At 51.5% G+C, this 21,884-nt stretch overlaps 10 protein-coding genes across 10 annotated transcripts; all 10 read left to right on the top strand.

Moving 5' to 3' along the window:
• Positions 1 to 927: 927 nt before the first annotated feature.
• On the top strand, positions 928 to 1,719 carry DQ04_00861060 (hypothetical protein; the record flags this gene model as incomplete). Its single annotated transcript, XM_009309827.1, has 1 exon — positions 928 to 1,719. One exon carries the CDS (start codon positions 928 to 930, stop codon positions 1,717 to 1,719), a length of 792 nt encoding a protein of 263 aa, XP_009308102.1.
• A 320-nt stretch (positions 1,720 to 2,039) lies between these two features.
• Positions 2,040 to 2,453, top strand: DQ04_00861070 (hypothetical protein; the record flags this gene model as incomplete). The annotated part of the gene is made up of 1 exon (XM_009309828.1): positions 2,040 to 2,453. One exon carries the CDS (start codon positions 2,040 to 2,042, stop codon positions 2,451 to 2,453), a length of 414 nt encoding a protein of 137 aa, XP_009308103.1.
• A 279-nt stretch (positions 2,454 to 2,732) lies between these two features.
• Positions 2,733 to 4,343, top strand: DQ04_00861080 (HAD-superfamily subfamily IIA hydrolase; the record flags this gene model as incomplete). The annotated part of the gene is made up of 1 exon (XM_009309829.1): positions 2,733 to 4,343. The coding sequence occupies one exon, from the start codon at positions 2,733 to 2,735 to the stop codon at positions 4,341 to 4,343; it is 1,611 nt and encodes a 536-aa protein (XP_009308104.1).
• A 303-nt stretch (positions 4,344 to 4,646) lies between these two features.
• Positions 4,647 to 6,431, top strand: DQ04_00861090 (PIH1 domain-containing protein 1; the record flags this gene model as incomplete). The annotated part of the gene is made up of 1 exon (XM_009309830.1): positions 4,647 to 6,431. One exon carries the CDS (start codon positions 4,647 to 4,649, stop codon positions 6,429 to 6,431), a length of 1,785 nt encoding a protein of 594 aa, XP_009308105.1.
• A 732-nt stretch (positions 6,432 to 7,163) lies between these two features.
• DQ04_00861100 (hypothetical protein) lies at positions 7,164 to 7,967 on the top strand (the record flags this gene model as incomplete). The annotated part of the gene is made up of 1 exon (XM_009309831.1): positions 7,164 to 7,967. The coding sequence occupies one exon, from the start codon at positions 7,164 to 7,166 to the stop codon at positions 7,965 to 7,967; it is 804 nt and encodes a 267-aa protein (XP_009308106.1).
• A 276-nt stretch (positions 7,968 to 8,243) lies between these two features.
• DQ04_00861110 (hypothetical protein) lies at positions 8,244 to 12,014 on the top strand (the record flags this gene model as incomplete). Its single annotated transcript, XM_009309832.1, has 1 exon — positions 8,244 to 12,014. The coding sequence occupies one exon, from the start codon at positions 8,244 to 8,246 to the stop codon at positions 12,012 to 12,014; it is 3,771 nt and encodes a 1,256-aa protein (XP_009308107.1).
• A 494-nt stretch (positions 12,015 to 12,508) lies between these two features.
• On the top strand, positions 12,509 to 19,213 carry DQ04_00861120 (putative DNA polymerase epsilon catalytic subunit; the record flags this gene model as incomplete). The annotated part of the gene is made up of 1 exon (XM_009309833.1): positions 12,509 to 19,213. The coding sequence occupies one exon, from the start codon at positions 12,509 to 12,511 to the stop codon at positions 19,211 to 19,213; it is 6,705 nt and encodes a 2,234-aa protein (XP_009308108.1).
• Positions 19,214 to 19,482: 269 nt separating this feature from the next.
• Positions 19,483 to 19,875, top strand: DQ04_00861130 (hypothetical protein; the record flags this gene model as incomplete). Its single annotated transcript, XM_009309834.1, has 1 exon — positions 19,483 to 19,875. One exon carries the CDS (start codon positions 19,483 to 19,485, stop codon positions 19,873 to 19,875), a length of 393 nt encoding a protein of 130 aa, XP_009308109.1.
• Positions 19,876 to 20,115: 240 nt separating this feature from the next.
• On the top strand, positions 20,116 to 21,126 carry DQ04_00861140 (hypothetical protein; the record flags this gene model as incomplete). The annotated part of the gene is made up of 1 exon (XM_009309835.1): positions 20,116 to 21,126. The coding sequence occupies one exon, from the start codon at positions 20,116 to 20,118 to the stop codon at positions 21,124 to 21,126; it is 1,011 nt and encodes a 336-aa protein (XP_009308110.1).
• A 434-nt stretch (positions 21,127 to 21,560) lies between these two features.
• On the top strand, positions 21,561 to 21,884 carry DQ04_00861150 (hypothetical protein; the record flags this gene model as incomplete). The annotated part of the gene is made up of 1 exon (XM_009309836.1): positions 21,561 to 21,884. A coding segment is annotated over one exon (324 nt), but the record flags the coding sequence as incomplete, so codon positions are not given.

Here is a 21,884-nt window from a genome sequence, read left to right on the forward strand (position 1 = left end):
GATCGCCTTTATCAATACTTGGCGTTGTTTTTGCCCCTCCCCTTTATAATTTCCTCCTGTACGTCGTAGATACTTCTAGAAAAAAAGGGGGGGCGGTGGGTAAAGTGCGCAGTAGAGAAAAAAGTTGTTTTTGCCCCTCCGTGCAGAGTCCCTTGTTATACACCCTTACCTTCATCGCCGTTGTCATTGTTGTCTTCTTCTTTGTTCCTTGGTTGTTGTTGTTTTGTAGGTAGACATGTGAGACAGGCAGACGGTCAAAAATGAAAAGTAATGGTTTCTTGTTGTGTTGTTGCATCGTCAGTCGCTCGACCCGCTGCTGCTGCTGATGATGATGCTGATGATTCTGTTGTTCATGGTGTGTGTTCCGCGAGGGAAGAGACATATGAGCAGAGTGTGTTGTATGTGTGCAGTTTTTGATTGGAGGTGAAGCTGCGTGTTTTGTTGCGGATGGAAGCATGATTGTCGCACGTGCGGTTGCTGCTGCCTCGTCTGGTGCGGCCAGTGCCGCTTTCTTGACTAAATGCACCGCGGAGTCTGGGAGGCTGGTTCCAGGTGGTTTTGTGCTGCTGGTCGGTGATTGTTGTGTTGGGCGCGGGAACCATGTGTATTGTTCTGTCAGCACCCGGGAGGAGTGGTGTACGCGCCCGGGGCGTCGACGATAACGTACCGTTGTGCTGCGGCTGCGACGCTGAGGATCAGCTGATGCGATGCAGAGTAACGAACTGCTGCTAGGCATTGATACAATGATTTTGTGGAGTGGTTTCCTTTTTTCTTGCTTTAACTCCGCGTCAGGGGTGTATTTCCCTTCCTTCCCTTTTGATTTTTCTTTGCTGGGGGGTGGGGGCGTGCTGACACTCACCGCGGGGGGGTGGGCCTGGCAAAGCATAATCGTGCAAACATCTATAGTTTGTTGTAGCATTAAGACGCATGCGACGCTTTGTTTTCCTCTGCCGAACCCCACATGCAGCAGCAGCCGCTGTGACTGCCACTGCCGCCTTCGCGCCCTCGTGTCGACTGCAGACTACATATGCGCATGCTCCAGGTGAATCTGCGTCGTCAGCATCATCATCATCATCATCTGCCGCAGCAGGGTCAGCGGAAGAAGGAGGAAAAACATCGCAGCACAAGGCACAAGGGGAAGAGAAGCCTCGCGAGGGAACCGATGCCCTTGGGGCTCCTGCAGAGGCGCCAAAGCGCCGCAACATTGTGGTGCTCAGTAATACCACCAAGGGTGTCTACATACACCCAACCAACCACATTGCATCGTGGTACTGGTTCGTCACAGACTTCCACAAGTGGTTCGTCGGTATTGTCTTCCTATTTGTCGGGTCGCAGGTCCTGGCGCGGTATCGTGTGGCGAAGATGCAGACTGTTGTGCAGGCGCAGCTGGGGGAGAACCTCCTCGACCAACGTACACGTGACTTGTTGGGCGACATTGAGGTGCTGCGGCGCAAAGACCCTATTCGCCTCGAGCAGGAGGCGAACGTGTTCCACGAGCAGTTTTGGAAGCGTCGTGCTCTCTCAGTGTCGGAGGCACGGAATGAGGTGCGGAAAGTAGAGCTCCAGCGCGGCATAATGCAGGGTCAGGCACGAGGTACCGACATGACGGAGTGGCTTGGTGCCAAGGCGAAGGATGATGAGGAGCGCGAAGTGGCACGGCGCACGCAGGACTACATTCAGGGATTCCACCAACACCTCAAGTCCAGGCGCCTTATTTGATTTGTCACCACTTTTCTTTTCGTCTTAGTCCGCTATGTGTCTGTATGTGTGTAGAAGAGCTGCGGTGAACGAGCAGGATTCTGTGGGTCACCGTTCCTGGCGCTGCTCCTCCTACATGATGACAAGGGACGGGGAAAACTTTCGGCTTTCTCTGAAGGGGTAGAGGCGCGTGATGCCTTTTTGTTTGTTCTCTTGATTCTGTTGCCTTCATGTTTTGCTTTGCTTTTTGGTTTTAGTTTCTGACATCTTTTTTTTTTTTTGCTCTTCCCTCCCTCTCTCATTCTCTCTGTGTAATTTGATATTTAGTGGCGACCAGGACAATGATGCGGGCGACTCAGTCCGCGGCCATCGCCGGCGGTCTCGTTGTGGGCGCGGTGTCGCTGGCGGTGTGTCTGTTCTTGCTGTGGTGCAGCGCGGCCACCTCGCTTGCCGCGCACGTGGGGGGTGGGCCGGCGTCGGAGCCGAATATTGTGGCGGAAACCATGCTGCTTCTCTCGGGTGTGGAGACGGTGGCGCATATGAACGTCGCGAACTACGCGTGCTTCGCTGTTATGGTCGTGCTCGTGGTTGTCCTCAGCCGCGTGGAAGGGGCGCTGGTTTCTGTTGAGCAGGCCATCGAGAAGAAGGCGAAACTGCCATCGGTGGAGCTTGTGCGGCACATCAACGACAACTACGACACCGCCTTGAGGCTAGGTGGCGTTGCGCATAAGGAGAAGCGGATGAGGAAGAGGTGACGTGTGTGATTCGCATTTCTTGCACACACTTCTCTGCACATTGGGCATCAATGGAACAGACTACTGCAGAATGAGAGGAGAAGCTATTTCTTTCACATATATTTTTTTGTTGCTTTTGCTTTCATTTTGCGTATTTGTTTTTTTTTTTTTGTTGTTGTTTTTTTGCCACCGCTTGCATCCTATACACATGCACAATGTCTATATGCAAAAATAGGACGGGTTGTGGTTGACTGCCAAGGTGGTTAGGGTGGCGCAGGTGCTGTTGGCGGAACCACGGCAATGGTGTGGGCGGCGCAAAGGTTTGTGGCGAAGGGGCCTCTTCGCAACACTATGATACGGCGCCGGCGCTTTGTGCCGCCGTGGGAGCGCGACGGCAAGAGCGCCGAAGATTTCTTTGCTGGTCTTTTGCAAAGCGGAAACCCGATGCAGACGAGCAGGCGAAATAACAAGCGTAAGGAAGAGAGCAACGAAAGGGCCGTTGAGGAGGCGCCGTCACTAGAAGAGGAGAGGCGTCTTGCGGCGATCCACGCGCACAATGAATCCGTTTTAAACCAACGAAACAACTTTGTGCCGTACGGAGCGAAACCGGTGGTGTACTTTGAGAGCAGTCAAATGGCTGCCTTGGGGGATTACGAGGCGATGCTGCTGGCGTCCACCGGCTCGGCCGAGCAAAGCAGCAGCTACTCTTCGCCTGTACGTGAGATGCTGCAGGCGGATTTGCATCAGAAGCTGCCCTACAGGTATGAGTCTTATGTGGAGCCACGCGGCAAACAGGCCCTGTGGCCACTGCACGGAACTTCCGGCATTGTTCTTGACATCGACGGTGTTGTCTACCGCTCGCACAAGCTTATTGAAGGCTCCGATGCCGCGATTCGCAAGATTATGGAGCTCCACATCCCACTACTTTTTATGACAAACGGAGGTGGACTCTCGGAGGAGGAGAAGGCGGAGGAACTCTCGCAACTCGTGGGGTGCAAAATTGATGACTCTCAGATTCTCCTCGCCCACTCTCCGATGAAGTTGTTAGCGCCACTGTACAAAAATCAAAACGTGTTGGTGGTGGGCCGTCCACGCTGCGCTGATGTGGCGAAGATGTACGGTTTTAACCGTGCCATGTCTATTCTTCAGTACCAGGTGGAACACCCAGATATGGTGCCCTACAAAAAGTGGGGCAACTTGAAGAAGTGTACGCCAGGCAGTGTTGCCTTCCCTGAGATTTCCGCCATTCTGCAGTTCAGCGACCCGGACGACGCCTTCAGTGACGTGCAGACAATTCTAGACGTACTACTGGCGCCGTGCGGTCAAGTGGGGCGTTACGTGTCGAGCACACAGAGCATTCCATACTATGTCTCAGCTGATGACCTGCTGTGGGCGACGGATGCGCCGCTTCCACGACTTGGTCAGGGCGCCTTCCGCGAGATGATGTCAGCCGTCTTCGAGAGCGTCACTGGCCACGGGCTGCATGTGACACCGTTTGGAAAGCCGCGCGCCATTGCGTACGCCTACGCGGAGCGCCGCATGGAGGAAGTGAGCGCACGCCTTGGTTGGGATCCACGGGCGCTTCGCGCCATCTTCATGGTGGGTGACAATCTCGAGACGGACATCCTCGGTGCCAACGCGCGTGGCGGCAGGTGGACGTCGGTGCATGTGCTCACCGGCATCGGTGCCGCACCTGCCGCGCGGCGGACACTTGCGGAGGACGACGCGGAGCATGAGTGGCTCGAGGCACAAGTGAGCAAGACGCCTCACTACGTGGCGCCCACGTTGGACCACTTCCTCCGTGAGCTCCTCGCCTTCCCGGAGGCGGCGCTACTACAAAACAAGAAGCCGTATTACGGGATGCCGAATCCCGTGGATCTCCGCGAGACATATAACTTTGCGCCTGTGTGATTATAAACTCTCCACTGCGAAGAGATAACCCGCAGAAACCGATGAAAAGGAATGGAGCTGCCGAAGACTCTGTGGTGGTGGCTGTGGATGGGTGTGTGTCCCCGCCCCATTTTACTGAGCGCAGCTATGTAACAAGGGGCTCTGATGCGCCTTTTTTTTTAGATGGATTGTTGCGTGTTCCACTATAGCGTCAAATTGCTTCATTTTTTTTGTCCTATTTGTACGTAATCATGTTAATTACAGGTAGGAGAGTAAGGCGTACAAGTGCCACACGGACACGCGCCGACACCGAAGAACTTCCATATGGTGAATGTGCAGAGCGCCGGAGAGGCGCTGCTCCAAAACCCGCAGTTTATGGAAATCTTCCAGCGCGCACTGGGTGGCGAGGAGCACATCAAGGACATCCCACCAGAGGGCGACCCGCGACGCGAGGAGTGGCTTCGTGATATCCAGAAGAAGATTCAGGAGGAAAATATGAAGTCTATGAAGGCCAAACTAGAGGAGGTACAAAGCGACGAGAACGGCCAGTGGATGTATGTTATGCCGGAGCCAGGATTCTGCGTTAAGTGCACGACGGCGGGTGGTGGAAAGGTATTTGTGAATGTCTGCCAACACGAACGCATCGCTGAGCCTATTCCAATGGATGATGCAGAAAGCACTGATGAGGTGAAGTTCAAGATTCCCCTGAGTTGCGGCCAGGCGAGACCAGAGTCAGACAAGAGCGGCAAGCCATGCAAGGTGTATGATGTGATTGTTAATCCGTCAACGGTTCAACGTTCCTCAGGCGACCATGAGTTTCGCTGTTTCGTTATTTCTCTGTGCATCCACTGGATCAAGCAGAAGTGCGAGCCCACGCTGAAGACGGAGGAGTACCGAAATATGAACTTTAAAGTGAAGGGTGCGTTAGAACCGCAGCGAATCCGCATCTCAAGTGTGCCCAAGGCGGCTAATGCCCTGGGAGACGAGATACGTCTTCCGCAGAATACAAGCGCGGCATCGCCACTCACGCATGTGGGCGGCCGCAGCGGAAAGGGAAATCTCGTGGAGGAAGTGAGTGGGCCGTCACCCGCTGCTGCACCTGCTGCTGCTACTGATTCTGAAGGTGCTACTGCTTCTCTGCAAGAAGAAAACGATGCCTTGAAGAAGCCCTCTCTCGCAAAACTACAGTCTGAAGGCGCGTATGATTGGACAACGCACATGAAGCCGATGCTCAACCCGTACCTGCGGGAAAATGTTCCCGCCCACTACATCGTGGAGGTTCACATTCCAACGGTGACGACGGTCGCAGAGGTGGAGGTGCGCATCACACCCAAGTTGATAGAGCTGCTCTACGTTGACGCGGAGGACGATGCACCGTTCCTGAGAGTCCCACTGGACTACCCCATAGACGAGGACGCGCCGAACGCCAAGTTCGTCCGCAAGACGCAGATGTTGAAGATGAAGCTTACGGTGAAACTCCCCGACGAAACCACCGAGCCTGCCACCAAGGCCGATCGCGACGTGGTGGAGATCGAGGAAGAAGAAAACCGACGGGCGCGTGAAGAGCGGGAAAATGAGTTGCGTGAATACCGGCAGCGGATGGAGCGGAAACGTGAGGAGGACGAAGAAGTTATGAAGGAGCGACGGAGTTATGTGGAGAACTTGGCAGCCGTGCAGGAGGGGGCGGTGCCTCCTAGCCTCAAGGAGGAAGTAGACAAACTCCCGCCGGACCAACTCAGCGCCATGCTTCAGCGCTTGGAAACCAAGACTCGCAGAGGTGACTCCATAGACGAGATGCTCGAGAAGTTTCCAGAGAGCATGATAGATGCCATCTGCCGTTATATACGCAGCAAGTTGGGCCTTGAACAGAGGCCGTTAAGCGATGGTGATAAAACAAAAGCTGATGGAAATAGCGGAGCCACCACGACGACCACCACCACAACAACAACAGCGCCACCCCCAGTGGGGACAGCAACAACAACAACAGCACCGCAGTCTATCGATGGCGCTATGGAAGAAGATGGGCGCATCGAGTACAATTTCGCAAAGAAAGCAGAGAAGCTTGTTGGTGTGGCGTTTCACAATCGTTACCTTTTCGCTCTCGACTGAATCAAATCAAAGGTTGTGGTTGACGTTGTTTCTTTATTTGGTTTCGTTGTTCTGCAGACAGGATGTGGGAATATATTTGAATATTCGTAACGGGTCATGGCTGTGTTTTACTATTGTGGCATTCGCCTCTGGACTGAAAACCAACAAAAAAAATGACGAGAGGAATGCGGATGTACAAAGACGACAACATCACCGGTAGAAGGAGAGGAAGAGGAGAGTCAAAGAGCGGCAGCGCCGGAAAGTGGAAACTATCACATTGTTATTGGGTGACACACCTCCGTTTTTCTTCTTCCCCACTCTGCGTGAGAGACCTCTGAAGGGCAGGAGGGAGTAAATTGACAGAACGTACGAAACCCACTCAAAGGGTGAGAAAAAAGCTGATTAGATAGAAAAAATATATATATATATATATATTTATAGTTATATTCTATATGCTACGCCGGACATTTCTGAGGTCTGTACACCTGTTCAATGCACTAGTGCCTACGAATGTTGCGCAATGCCCGCACTTGATCACTGCGGATGCCCTTGGCACTGCAAAAAATGCCGTCTCAGAGTCAGAAAAGTTCATTGGCAAGGTGCCAATGGGTGTAGCGTTGGATCTGTTAGCTGACCTCTCGGACTTTCGCAAGCAGCGAGAGGTGGACAAAGTGTTGGAGGAATGCATCACTTCGTACCGTGCCGAACTCTATAAACCCTCAGTGACAGATCCATTTCAACGCCTGCAGCTGCATGAAGCAATTATGGCTGCGGGTTTCTATCAACGATCGGCGAAAACTAGCGTTCTCAAGGGCGAAAGCACGAGGTTTGTGCTGCATCATTACAACTTTGATGTACGCCGCGATACTNGCGAAAACTAGCGTTCTCAAGGGCGAAAGCACGAGGTTTGTGCTGCATCATTACAACTTTGATGTACGCCGCGATACTGTCATAACACGTACGGTTCATAAGACTCTACTGGAGAACCTTACTTCAACACCAGAGTCGGACAAGCTTCTCAGTGACCTTCTGCTGTTGGAGCGCCGGCTGTTCGGTCGGTTGCGCTTCGCACCCACCGCTGGGCGGCAGTGGTTTGTTTTGGGGCTTCCCTTTGAAGATATCAAATCAGAGAAAGACATTTATCGTGTGCTTGGTATTCCAGTAGTAAAGACAAGTGGAAATTTTGAGTTGCGGGAGGACGCTACGGAGAAGATGTGGAAGAAGATTATTGTGTCTCCAAAATCTGAGGCTGCCAACAGTTTTGCTGAGGAAGGAGGATTTACACCGCACCATGCGGAAAGGGAACTGTGCTTGGAGCGACGCGTTCAAAAACCAGCTCCGCCAATGGAGTTTTGGGACCGCGTGAAGGACACTCTCCTGCGGTACTGGGTGATATGGTTCTCCTTGTGGATCATGTTTTTTATGGTGGACGAGGAGATTATTACTATTGTGGCCCTTATACTTCTCAAGTGGCGGCAGACGCAAATACTGGAGGAGGAGGCAGAGAAAACGGGGGGCAAAGTGTACATTGCATCGTCATCGGGGCGCTCCCGCTAAAGCCACTCACAGTGGCACGTAGATGTGGTGTATCCAACCCCCTCCTTTGTTGTTGGTATCTTTGATGGGGAGGTGGGGCAAGGTGATGGAGTATTGATATGTGAAAAGGAAGGGTTGAGGGAAGAGAAGATAAATGTTCCGTTCCACTTTCCATTTTTTTTTATTGTTGTTTCTCTTCACGTGCCATGTTTGCTTTTGTGCATTTGTAGTGTAGATCAATTCTAGTGATTGAGTGCGTGTGTAAAGAAAATAAAAAGGACCTCAATAGAATCAGCAATGGTAGGGTGTATGCGTAGATGCGTGTGGTCGAGGTTGCTCGTCTTCCTCGTGTTCTTCTTTCTGACATCGAGCTTTACACCTGCTGCCTTGGATTGGGCTTTGATGCAGCGACGCACCAGTCTGCAGGCAATCCTCACGCGGATGAGTCCTTACTTTGTGCGCATACACACAGCCCCCGATACGGAGGACTACTACGGGTTATGGCGGTATCATGATTTTGGCGCAGACGCTTATCGTCAGCCAAGGACTTCAGGTATCCCTGCTGTCCCCATCGTGTACGTTCACGGTAATGCCGGCAGCTTCCAAGATATGCGCTCCCTTGGGCGGTTTGTAGGAGAGGCCAATGTGCAGCAACGACACCGTCGTGCTGAATACTTCAAGGAGGACGTCAAGCGTGCGCTCTTCAACATCTACAAACAGGAGAAGCGAAGAATGCCAGTAGATGGGGAAGAGATTCCAAAGGACCTTCAACAGCGAGCTGAGGATGCCGTATTGGCAGATACTCCTCTGTTAGGGGCTGAGCTTGTGGGGGTGGATTTTGTAGAGGAATCTAACACACACAGTGGTATTTTGTTGTTAAAGGAAGCCCGGTTTTTGAATTACAGCGTTCACCTGCTTTTGCAGGGGCTGATGGATCACTACAAGGAAGTCCTCACTCACACTAAAGGTGGCATAAGGAAGAAGAGTGGGGACCCTGTCCCCAAGCTTAGCACAGTGAGCGCTGTAGAAACGGAATACATTGATAGTGTGTGTCAGGTGCAAGAGGAAACAATGCAAACGAAATCAGCATGCTCTATTGCAAAGGAACAGCTTGATACGTTCTCCTCTGTTGAGCGCATACGACGAGAACTGGAGCGGGTGCAGAAGGAAGGCATTTGGATGTGGACAGAATCACTGGGAGGTATTGTAGCCGTATTCGCTGCCGTACTCGCACCACACATGTACGCTGGTCTGGTCATGGCAGGGCCACCGCTGCGCTATCCTCCGCTGCTTTTCGATATGAGTTGTGTGGATTACCAGCGAGTCGTACACAATGCGGTGATGGTGTCGTACGCGTACAGTAACGCTTCTAAGCAGCGTGACTGGTCAAAAATTGCTGATGCCAGATTCGCACCCCTTGATTTGCTGCGGAACTTACGTAACATTCCATCGCAGGAGATAGCGGCGCGGATGGCGAGTGTCAGCATGATCACCATCCACGGTGGCTCATTGGAGGACATTGTTCCGCCGCGCAGCTCTTTCGTGGCGCGGTCCACCGGCCGCTATGCTTCATCATCAGAGCACCAGCAGCTCCTCCCAAAGGCGCCCCCCCCAGCTGGGCGCAGGGATGTGTGCACAGAGGAGCTGCGTGGTTGCGGTATATCTCTCACCCATCGCGGTCTCGTGTACGCACAGCAGCTGCTTGATGTGGCGGGGGACTCACTTGTTAAGGCAGCATTGACTCCAAAATCGGGTGAACTTATGGGTATCGAACCGACCATTCCACCCACGAGAGATCGATTGTTTCCAATGGTTGTAGAGACATTTCCCCATTCGTTGGATACTCACCGCATCGAGGAGTTTCACTTTGTGAACTCTCTCAATGAAACAGAGGGGCATGACGGGTACCGCAAGGAGGAGACCTCTCGAGTACTAAGTGTGACAATGACAAACGTGTGTGTGGAGGGCAGGAACATGTTGAATTTGCAGGAAATCCCAACAGATGAAGAAAGAGACAGCGAGTCTTGGAAGCCGCTGCATCTTTTCGTTGGGGCAACAACATACATCCCACAGGATGTCTACCTTCCAACATTAACGCTGGTGGATGCGGAGCAGAATGCATCTTTCCCTGACATGGAGGTAACATCACGTGCAGCAACCAAGCTGCACCTTCCGATACGTCGGAAGGACGGTGAACCCACCGAGGGGAACGTGTTGCAAACCGTAATCAGTTTCCAGCTACTGCAGAAGAAGCGGCCGGTGTCACCGAGGTGGGTGCGCCCGCTGTTTTGTTTTTCAGTTTACTCCACAAAATTAACGAAGCGTCACTTTTCATTTGTTCAACACGATATTATTGACCCACTGCGCGAGACGGCTTCTCCCATGGCACAAAAGGAGGCTATCACCGCACAGATGAGTGGCCATGTCTCCGTGGAAAACTACGGTAGGTTTGCGCTCATCCGAAACCTGGATAGTATATCAATGGAAACAAATATGGTTGTGCGTGCCAAGGACGGCGTCGTGTTTCCCCATCTTATATGCGGTTCCTTCCGCTCTTTCCGTCTGGCGTTTCGCGGCACTGAGGGCCTTGCGATGGACGAGCCTGAGTCCCAGTTGCAGTATTTCTTTGGCCCATACGAAGAAGGGCGCGAGACATTTCACTATAGCTGGCGCCCGTTTCATACTGTGCCATTCAATCTGACCAATATTTATGTAGCATACCTGCTGACAGCAGACGAGCAACCGACGATAAACCTTGTTGATCTGCAGATGTACCAATCACCCAGATGGAATGATCACAATTACTGGGTTTGGCGATTTAACCAATGGACAATGCGGTGGATGGCGGTGTTGTCAACTTATTCTGTATCGGGGAAGTTTGTGGGATGCTATGTACTTTCTTTTCTTACCATGTACGTTACATTCTATATGCCCCGTTTCGTTGGACATAGGACGGAGTCACAGTTGAGTTTGCGGACTCTGCGCAGTGTGAGCCCTGTTTTAATGGTTCTAATCGTCAGTCTTGGGTTGGAGTACACTTCCAGTGCTTTGGCAAAGAAGACGATGCGGGTTTGTCTTGATGATAACCCTCCGTTGAAGAAGGATGAAGAGCTTACGGCGATGATGAGTCTCGCGGAAAGGCTGACGCTGATGTTCCTCTATGCCCTTCCACCACGCTACGAAGAGTGTAAGTATTCTTGGATACGTATGCAAACAGTTCCCCCGGGTGATGTGCAAATTGATCATATGCTGCACTTGGTGTGTGCATTCTGCTTCGCTGTGTTGGTTTTCCTTTTTGAATGCGCAGTGTTTGCTCTGACGCGGATTGTGTCGTTTGTGTGTCAATTTCCATTTAGAAACCGTCTCCGCCGTGTTGGAATTAGTCCATGGGTGTTGGGTTTGTTGTGGTGTATGCCCATCGTAATGCACGCCACAATTCCATGGATGCACATCTCTATTACAACAACGGTGGCTTGTTTGGTGTCGTACTGTGTGATTTGGTGCATTCCATACGAAGTACTTGTCGCAGGCGGCCCGCAGTACCGCTGGTTGTGTTTCCTACTAGTCATGCTCGGGCACCTCACCGCTCACTTTGAGGGTCTCGTGCTGGTTTTAAGGAACTACTTTATTGTTTCACCAGTCACGCTGAGAGACAAGGAGCGGTGCACCACGCTCCTAGAGCATCTTGAAGCCTTTGCAATTGTACAATGTAATTTGGCTGTTGTTTACACTACCGTTTACCTCACACTCCGTCATCACAGCGGTGTTGTGAGCGACGTGGCGTCGAAGAAAAAGGAGGTTGAGGTAACGAACTCCACAGGTAGTGCACTTTGTAGAGAAAACGGTACAAACCTGAAAAGAGATCAATTGCCTTATGTGCTCGGTGACTTTGGGCGCCGCTATCCTCGTTTTTGGCGGCTTCTGCGGATATGTTCATCCCTCGTCATTTTGCTTGGTCTGTGGGTCAGCCTAGTTTCTCTGCGTCGGCCACTCGAGGGCAGTATTGCTCTGCTTGGAGTGTGCATTATGGCGGTGTACGTGGCGCTTGTTTTGGTCAGGTTGTGGTGAGAATTTGGACTGTGACGTCGCCAAACGCCACGGGGCAATGCGGCGTTATTTCGGGCCCTCATGCCAACAAAAAAAAAGGCGATGGAAAGCCGTGAAGGAGTGAAGAAGGTACAAAAAAATTATATAAATAACGAAATAATTGAGTCTTAATAGTGATGGGATAAAGTGGGGACTGTTTCCTACACATTTCCGATTTCTTTTTTTTTCTCAGATTTCTTATTCTATCTCTGATTGCTTCTACTTCGTAGAGCAAGCGAGACAATCAATAATGCGAGAGATTGTGTGGTTTCCAGTCCTTGAGTAAATTCCCTTTTTAACTTTTTGTTTTTTTCTTTGCATGGCATTCTTCTTTTTTTCCCTTCCTTGACTAATCTCTAGGCACCTTAACATTTCCAATACGAATCAGTTTCTCCTTCATTTGAGGTAGAAGGTCCCTCTTCCTCTGTGTCTGTGTCTGTGGCGCCATGCCCGCTGTGCACGAAGAGTGGAAGCGAATGGAGAGCGGTACCAAAACCGGCTGGCTATTCAACTACCACCCGACGACAGTTGTTACAGAGGACGCATCGGCGGAGCGGCAGAGTGGAGTGTCGGGTCGTGCAGCCCTCGTTCTTCTTTTTCAGGACCACGAGAGAGAAATATTCCATGTGAATCTCTTCTACAACCCATACATCTTTGTTGGGGCCGTGGAGGGGCATGAGCATGAGGTGGAGCTGGGTCTCATGTCGCTCTTCGGTCCACAGCTGATCCACCAGATTGAGACAGTGGGACGAGAAGACTTGGACCTCATCAATCACCTCAGCGGGCGCAAGCGGATCTTCTTAAAGGTTGTATTCTGCAATGTGCAGAATTTGACAACAGTGCGAGGAAGAGTCGAAAAAATTGTAAAGCGCAACGCCTCTATGGGCACTGCCAACCCGCTCTTAAATCCATTTGAAGGTTCACTGAGTGACGTGATGGCGAAGACGTTTGAGGACGACCCTTTCAATGTCAATGTGTCGTCAGAGCGGTGGTTTGATTGGGTGCATGAGGTGCGGGAGTACGACGTGAAGTATCACATGCGCGTTGCAATCGACCTTGGTGTCTTTGTTGGCGTGTGGTATGATGTCACGGTGCGGGAAGGGGAGGCGCAGGTGATACGCTGCGATGATAGCGCCTATGCCCCTGCCATGCCACTGGTGTGTGCGTTTGATATTGAGACGACAAAGGCACCTCTAAAATTCCCGCAGCCTGAAGTTGACCAGATTTACATGATTTCGTACATGCTCGATGGGCGCGGCTACTTGATCATCAACCGTGAAATCGTCACGGCGGATATTAATCAATTTGAGTACACACCAAAGCCAGAATATGAGGGCGTCTTCGACACATTTAACGAACCCGACGAGAAGGCTTTGCTGCGGCGCTTCTATGATGAGATGCGAAAGTACAAGCCAAACGTGTATGTGACATACAATGGGGATTATTTTGACTTCCCTTTCATTCACGCACGATCAATCTTTCATAATTTAAGCTTGCGGGACGAAATTGGTTTTACACAAGGCGCAGATGGTGCTTTTCTTAACCAAAAAATACCGCACCTCGACTGCTTCTACTGGGTGAAGCGTGACAGCTATTTGCCTCAGGGAAGCCAAGGCCTCAAGGCAGTGACGAAGTACAAGCTGGGTTTCAACCCCATCGAGGTGGACCCGGAGGACATGCTCCCGCTGGCGCAGACAAACCCACAGCAAATGGCCTCCTATTCTGTTTCTGATGCCCTGTCAACATGGTACCTCTACCAGAAGTATGTCCATCCCTTTATCTACTCGCTTTCAACGATCATTCCCATGGCACCGGATGACGTGCTGCGGAAAGGTTCTGGGGGTTTGTGCGAGTCACTGCTGATGGTACAGGCGAACGCGAATAATGTCATTTTCCCAAACAAAAAGGTGCAGCAGCTTGAAAAGTTTTTCAATGGTCATCTTATTGATAGCGAGACGTACATTGGAGGTCGTGTGGAGGCCCTTCAAAGCGGGGTATATCGTAGCGATATCCCTCTCAACTTTAGCATGAGCCCAGATATGTATCAGAAGCTTATCAATGATCTTGATAGTGCGTTACAGTTCGCCTTGGAGGTGGAGAATGGTGTCAAGAAGGAGGAGGTGACAAACTACGAGGAGGTGCGAGATGCCGTAAAGGCGAAGCTGGAGGATTTGCGAAATCACCCGCGTCAACAAGCGTGTCCCATCATATACCACCTAGATGTTGGAGCCATGTATCCCAATATTATCCTCACAAATCGATTGCAGCCGTACGCCATCCCAAAGCCAGATGTGTGTGCTGGATGCTGCTTTAACTCACCAACCAATGAGCATCACTGCAAACGTGCCATGACATGGAAATGGAAAGGGGAAATGCTCACGGCTGGACGCCACGAGTACCAGCGTATCAAGGCACAGCTAGAAAATGAATCATTTGCAGCCGCTGTGATTCAGCAAGCAAACTTGGCTGCAGTCCAGAAGAAAACTTACGGTAATCGCAAAGGAAACGTTTTGGAAGGAACGGCGTTTGAGCGAAAGCCGCGTACGAATTTCAAACGGCGTGGTGATGGGAATGGTGGTGGTGGTGGTTATCGGCATGAGAGCAACCACCAGCGGCAGGAAGCACGAAATGCCCTGATTTCAAAGGAGTTTGATAAAAAGGACAGAAGCGGTAGCGACGACGACGATGATGATGATGACGGGCAGGAAGGTGGACTAAAGGCATTTCACAAACTACAGGAGACCACACAGTTTAATATGTTAAAAAAGCGTCTTGCAGAGTACAGCAGAAAAGCCTATGGCAAGATACACGAGTCCCGTGAGATCATGCGCAGTGATGTGGTGTGTCAGCGCGAGAATTCTTTTTACGTTGACACAGTGCGTCTATTTCGTGATCGTCGCTACGAGTACAAGGCTGCACTTAAGACATGGAAGAAAAAATTGGATGCGGCTAAAGAAGTGGATGATATAAAACTTTGCAAGAGCCGCTGTGTGCAAATGGAATCGCTGCAGTTGGCGCATAAGTGCATTCTTAACTCTTTTTATGGATACGTGATGCGCAAAGGCAGCCGCTGGTACAGCATGGAGATGGCTGGTATCGTGACGTACCTCGGCGCCACACTCATTCAAATGGCCCGTGCTCTCGTCCAGCAGATTGGCGTCACACTTGAACTCGATACGGATGGTATCTGGTGCTGCCTGCCCATGAGCTTTCCAGAGAACTTCACTTTTACGACGTCGAACCCATCCAAAGCGAAGGTTTCCATCTCATATCCATGTGTAGTACTTAACAAGATGGTGCACGACGACTATTCGAATCACCAGTATCAGACATGTGTGAGTCCCGGTGTTTACGAAAGACGCAGTGAGTGTTCGATTTACTTTGAAGTTGATGGACCATACTTAGCAATGCTGCTTCCGGCAAGTCGTGAAGAGGGAAAGAGTATCAAAAAGCGCTATGCCGTGTTCAACCCCGACAGCAGTCTCGCAGAGCTGAAGGGGTTCGAGCTGAAGCGGCGTGGCGAGCTTATGCTTATCAAGGATTTTCAGTCGCAGGTGTTTCGCCGCTTCCTCGATGGTGAAACGCTTGTGGACTCATACGCATCCGCCGCTGTGGTTGCCAACGCGGCGCTGGATATGTTGTACTCGAAAGGAGAGGGCTACGAGACTGAGGAAATCCTCGAGAAACTCTCGGAGAGCAGCAATATGACGCGCCGCCTAGCTGAGTATCCGGACTCGCAGAAGTCGTTGGCGCTCACGACCGCCCGCCGCATCGCCGAGTTCCTTGGCCCGCAGATGGTGAAGGACAAGGGCCTCGCGTGTCATTTCGTCATCTCGCGTCTGCCTTCTGGCCGCCCGGTGACAGAGCGGGCTATTCCCCTCACCATTTTCCGTGCTGACCAAACGCTACGCACACATTTTCTGCGCAAGTGGACAGGTGACAACTCGCTGCCAATGGATATCAACCTGCAGCAGCTGCTGGATTGGGAGTACTATATCACCCGATTTAACGCCTGTGTGCAGAAGATTATCACTATTCCGGCAGCACTGCAGCAGGTGCCTAACCCTGTACCGCGGGTGTTGCACCCAGACTGGCTGCACAAGCGTGTGCAGCAGCAGAACTCCCGGTTCCGGCAGGTGAGTCTTTCCGGTATGCTAGCAAAAGCAAGAAACAATGAAAACACTATCCCTGATGTGGAGGACCTTGTCACTCGCACTGAGGAAGGGACGGCACTTAACAGGACAGTGAAGGATAATAAGGTCAAGGACAGTAAGAACAAGAGCAACGACAACGCCAATGATATTGCTTACTGTGAAGAAGATGGCAGTGACTGGTCTGATGACAACTCAGTTATGTCAGATAAAGAAATCGACTGCATCCAGCGTGAAGAAGAGGCTGTAGAGGCACTCAAAAATAAGTACTTTTCGCCAAAGAGCAGTTACTCCCTAGATGTAGCCTTCTTCGCCGATCCCGCTTTCACCCCATGGCTTCAGCGGCAGAAAGAGGCATGGACACATCGAGCGAAACTTCGGCGGGAAATGGCAGTAGACGCGAACGACTCCACGCCTGCCGATGGGCCTGCTGTCAGTAGTCACTTTATTGACGTCAAGTCCAAGGCGCTATCGGCGATGTGGCACATCATGGAGGTGCGGCCGGAGAGAGAGGGATCTGGCATGGTGGTTGTCATTGCAGCGCTTGATAAGACGTTATATACATTTCGCTGCGCTGTCCCGCAGAATGTGATCGTGGACGCTGATATGCAGTTTCAAATTGCTGGTGCAAAGCCGTTGAAGAGCGGCCGAGTCCTACCGCGTGGCCGAAGCGCAGTGAATCTGCTGCAGGTCGAAATACCACCAGGGCGCGATGGGGAGCACATGCTCAACGAGATGCTGAGCGCGCGGGAGGATGTTCATGCCGTCTACGAACACTACATTACGCGTACAGAGACGCTAATTGAAAAGATTGGATGCTGTGCGACTGTGAGGACAGATGTGCACCTGCGCAACGCGCGGCGGCGTCCGTCTCTGCGGGATGTCTTTGATATGGAAGAGCTCGACAGCGTGGTGAGTACAAATTATCTCAGCAACTCTACTGACCGCTTTGCTTTTGTTTTCCATGCAGCCTCCGACACCCGCGGCTTACTTGGTGTCGTAAATCGTCACGCTAATACGGCTGTGGTTGTCTTTGTACAGCCCGCATCGGCACAGGTCCCTGTGGTTAACTGGGGCGATCTCTTTGTTGAAGCAGCGGCGTCTCTAAACACAACAACACCCTCAATTGAGGTTGCGACGGAAATGGCTTCAGATATATCAAGTGCATGGCGTATCATCTATCGAGTGTTGTCTGAGACTGTGGAGAGTGGAAGGTCACCAATGTTCGTTGTTGTTCAGAGCAACCAGTCGACTCCACACCTTCTTCAGCAGCGTTGTCTCCCGTCATCATTGCCGTACCTACGCGTACTCGGTGCGGTGGAGGATGAGCGACTGCTTGTCGACCCATTCCGATGGTCTAGGCTTCTGGCGAAGCGAATGGTGCAGCGGTATTGTGCCTCCCTTTTGTGGATAGAGGAGCGTGTCGCCTTTAGCCGCCTCTATGGCATACCACTCTGTAACCTCGCGCAGGATACGTGCGTGCATGTATGGGACGTCTTGTTTAAAAGGTCGCTGCATTCCCGCTCACATGTGTTGTGGAACTCCTCTGATGTTTCCATTGCCTTTGAGGCCGTAGAGGAGCTCCCCCGTCAAGTCGTCATGCCGGGCGGCTACTTCTCCTGGTGCGTGGAATTTAGCCTTGCACGACTTGATGTTGTTGCGGTTTTGTTTTCGCAGATGATTCAGGAGGGTGATGATCCCAATGTGCATATCCTCTGTGACCGCGGTGTGTCGTCACACTTCAACATTCTGCGGGACCTCGTGTCAGACCAACTCGGTCAGGTGGCGACAAGCTCCGTCGCGGACGCGCTTCTCTCCAGTTTTGCCCGTTGGATACGTGACCCTGCATCAGCCTGCTACGAGCCACGGTTGCTGGAGCTCGTGAGCAAACTCGCCCACCGTGCCCTCACGTCTGTCCTTATCCGTCTCGCCAAGCTTGGTGGCCGCACCGTAAAGGTGGATGGTGACTCAATCGTTGTACTGACACCGAAGCACACCATTCAGGACGCTATCAGTTTTACCCGCTTCATGGTGGACTCGCTGCAGGACCAGCCAATGCTGCTCCTTCTATCCCTTCAACCTGTCCGGTACTGGTGCCCATTTGTGTTGCTTGACAAACGTGATTTTGCCTGTCTGTACCTCACCAATGACTACGCCGTCCAATTGCATGAGAAGGAGCAGGCGCCACTTGGACAAATGGAGATGGAGCACGCCATCACCATTTGGAGCAAGCTGCCAAGAAAGGTGAAGAGTTTCTTTGTTCAACGAATTCAAAGCACGCTGAAACGTATTTCGGAGACTCGAGAAGCTGTGCTGCGTGATGTTCAAGCCGATACGACTTTCGCGCTTGCCACCCGGAACGAGCAGATTCTGATGCGTGTGGTCAAAGCTTTTAAATCGGCGGTTGAGAACAAGCTGCATGCAGATCTCATCGATGAAGTGCACATGCTCATGGAGCGCAAAGACCTCTATGAAGAAGGGGAGCTAGCAAGCGGTGAATCACCCTTGTCAAGCGGGGCTGTGGCACTGGAGTACACTAAATGTATTTGCCGGTTTCTTGATCTGTTTCCCAATGATGGGGCAGTGGGAAAGATGCGCAACAATTGTCTGCGCCTGTGTGGGGTGAGTCCCTTTTCTCCATTGGCGCAAGTTGTTCCGGATGTTGATGCTGAGTGCAGACTTTTGATGATGCGGTGCAGCTTTTGTAACCTTGACGTATTCCTCGATCTTGGTGTTCAGGAGAAACGACTGCGCTGCAACAAGTGTCACGCACCTATTTCGGCTGCTGCCCTAGAGTCCCATCTAGTGCGGCGCGTTAATGCTCTCGTTACAAACTACATGCAGCAAGACTTTATGTGCAGTAAGTGTCATGAGGTTGCGTCTGTCTTTATGAGTCAGAGTTGTTGCGGGACCCTTGTGGGGAAAGGGAAGCCAATCGCCCCACAGCTCCATGCAATGAAGAAGATTGCTGTGATTCAAGACTTCACGTGGTTGAAGGAGAGCGTTGATGCTGCTCTCCTGTATTCTTGAGGGAATATAAAACATGAGTTTTTTGTGTGTGTGTTATTTTGGGTGGTGGGTGGAGCCATAGAACGTGTTTGCAGCATAGACGCATCAAGTCCGACTAAAGATGAGACAAAGCGAAGGAAAGGTGTTTTTGTTTTAAGCCTGGGGGAGCTAAGAGGGGGGGAAGCCCCTTTGAGTGAAGGTGCGTCTCATCCAGTCAGTTGTGCGCATTCAACGAGCGCTTGTTTTTTTTTTCTTGTTTTTGTTGTTGTTTCGTTTCCTGAACATCATCAATGGGCGGAGCTGTATCCATAGTGTTTAGAGACGGTATCTTTATCAGGATGCTGGCGGTGACGCGGCTGCTCTACTTGCGGCCGCGGCACATCATGTTCACTCCCCCTCCACTCGCCAGGCGCCGAGGGATGTTTCGCTGTAGAGTGTGCAGCAACACTTGGAGCTCCTCGAATGTGTGGGTCACCAAAACAACACAGCGGGTGTATCAGGGCGAGTCGTGTGAGCAGTGTGGCACCACGGCAAAGCCTTTTTATGTTGGTCGACTAGAGGAAACAATATTCAACCGTGTAAAAACACCACACCCGGTGAGGCCTGGGGCGTCTAGCAGTCGACATGGAAAGAAGTTGAAGCACATGCGGTTCGACTGGCGGGTGCAACGCGGTCGGAAATGACAGGGTGTCACGTGACAGGTTTGGCAGCCATGTTGTGCTGCTGCTACTACATATGTTTGGATACTCCAGCACATGAATATGCTATGCGGAGAAAAAGTGCTTTGTGGATACCATTTTGCGCCGCTATATTTTCTTTGTTGTTAGTTTTTTTTTTTGCTTTATTTTCGTTCGCTCAAGAAATAGCCGATGTCCTTATTTCACATTCTTTTTGTTTGCTCCGTCATTTCCGCCATCGTATCGATGGTGTTCGGTGCTCTCATCCTGCGCTTATATATTCAAGCCGAACGAGCTCGAATCGAAGGGGTTTTGTTTGATCAGCTTGGCTCATGTTCCATCCTGTATTTCAACTGCACTTCGCCAACCGTTACACTTTTCGCTTCGGGGGTTGTGCGTACAGTGAAGGTGTGGGACAATGTCGCTTCCACATACTTTTGCAGCATCCCGTCCTCCTCTTATGTACCCTGTTGGTGGTCGGAAACCCCGAGGTTGTCGGCGTTTGTCCGATTTGGGCCCGTCCCCGTTGAAATGGAGTTGCTGCTACCATTCTCTGTTACACTTATTTGTGTGGGTGTTGCCGTTGCTGTTGTGGGTTTCCTGGTGTTGCTGCACCATAAAGCGAGTGGGGACAGTGGTTGGCTCTTGTGGTGGGTTGGCCGCGACGATCAAAACAGACAGGACCGAGGGGGAGATACGGAAGGCGTGCAGTTGAACAGTGGAGTCCTTGTTGTTGAAAATCATCTTCTGCATGAGGCGGATCCCATTTCTGACCCGGTTTGGATGAACAAGGCGGTCATCCACACCCCATTCGCAGAAAGACGTCTTGCCATTCTTGCGCGTTTCTTTGAAAGACGGAGAGAGAAAATGGGTGTCCATTTGCAGTTGTCGGAGCCCTACAGCACAACAAGTGCGCCACCCTCGGAGGCGGAATTCGATGATGATGATCTTCCAGTGGATGAGTGTTATGTTTGCCTGTCACACCTTCGGCGGCGATTGATATGGTGGCCCTGTGGCCATTGGCTCTGCGCTAGTTGTCTACGTAAAGTTTTGCGAGGGACGCGATCCCCAGGAGATGCTTCCTGTCCGAACTGCCGCGGCATCTTTTCGCATGAGCAACTTCTCGTGCTTCACTTGCAATCCAGGAAAGTCCCTCAAGGGGTAGTGACAGACTCCGGTGCTGGGCCCAATGATGCTGCCGGAAGCGTATCAGGGGAGCTAGCTACCAGCGTTGTGCAGCCAGATTTGGTGCGATGAGCAAAGCAGAAAGGAGTGCGCTTCGTAAGTGACTGCTGCGAATATTTCTGATCTGTTTTGTTTTCCTTCGTAAGCCACTGACCAACTAATCACAACTATTTTGAAGCTAGAAAACACATCTGGCAATTAATTGCCAGCATACTAAATGTATAGTATGCATTGATGCCGTTTTGTGTGATTAACGTTTTGCTTTTTGTTTTTGTTGGCAGAAGAGAAATTTATGAAACCACCGGCTCTATTCTTCACTAAAAGTGTTTTTAATTGTGTTCAAAATTTTTTTTGTCCTGCCGCAGACGAGTTCTTCCACTTTGCGTGACCATTTCCCTCTTTCTATCCCAAAGTTCAAAGTGTAACATTTCCACGCATCCTTGTATATCTTCTCTCCATGTTTTCTCTCCGCGGCTGTTGGGGGGGTTCACCAGTAAGAGCGAATTATGTCCGTTATCCGTCTGCCGAAGAATGAGCTCGACGCTCAGATCTTCCGCTACTTGCAGGAGGCAAAATACTCTGATGCTGCTGATGCTCTCAAGCAAGCCAACTCCGCTGTCGTTGCAGCAGCTCGGAAGCTCAAGTTTTCGGCACTTATCGCCGTCGCCAACAACATCCGCGATGACTCTGAAAGCGATGATGAGCCGGTGCGCAAGCCCGTGAAGTCGTCGCCCAAGGCAGCTCCCAAGGCCGCGCCCAAGAAGGCGATGGACGACTCGGACAGCGATGATGAGCCGGTGCGCAAGCCCGTGAAGTCGTCGCCCAAGGCA

The sequence above is a fragment of the Trypanosoma grayi genome (assembly GCF_000691245.1).
Source record: "Trypanosoma grayi strain ANR4 Tgr_86_V1, whole genome shotgun sequence".
Classification (NCBI taxonomy): Eukaryota; Euglenozoa; class Kinetoplastea; order Trypanosomatida; family Trypanosomatidae; genus Trypanosoma; species Trypanosoma grayi.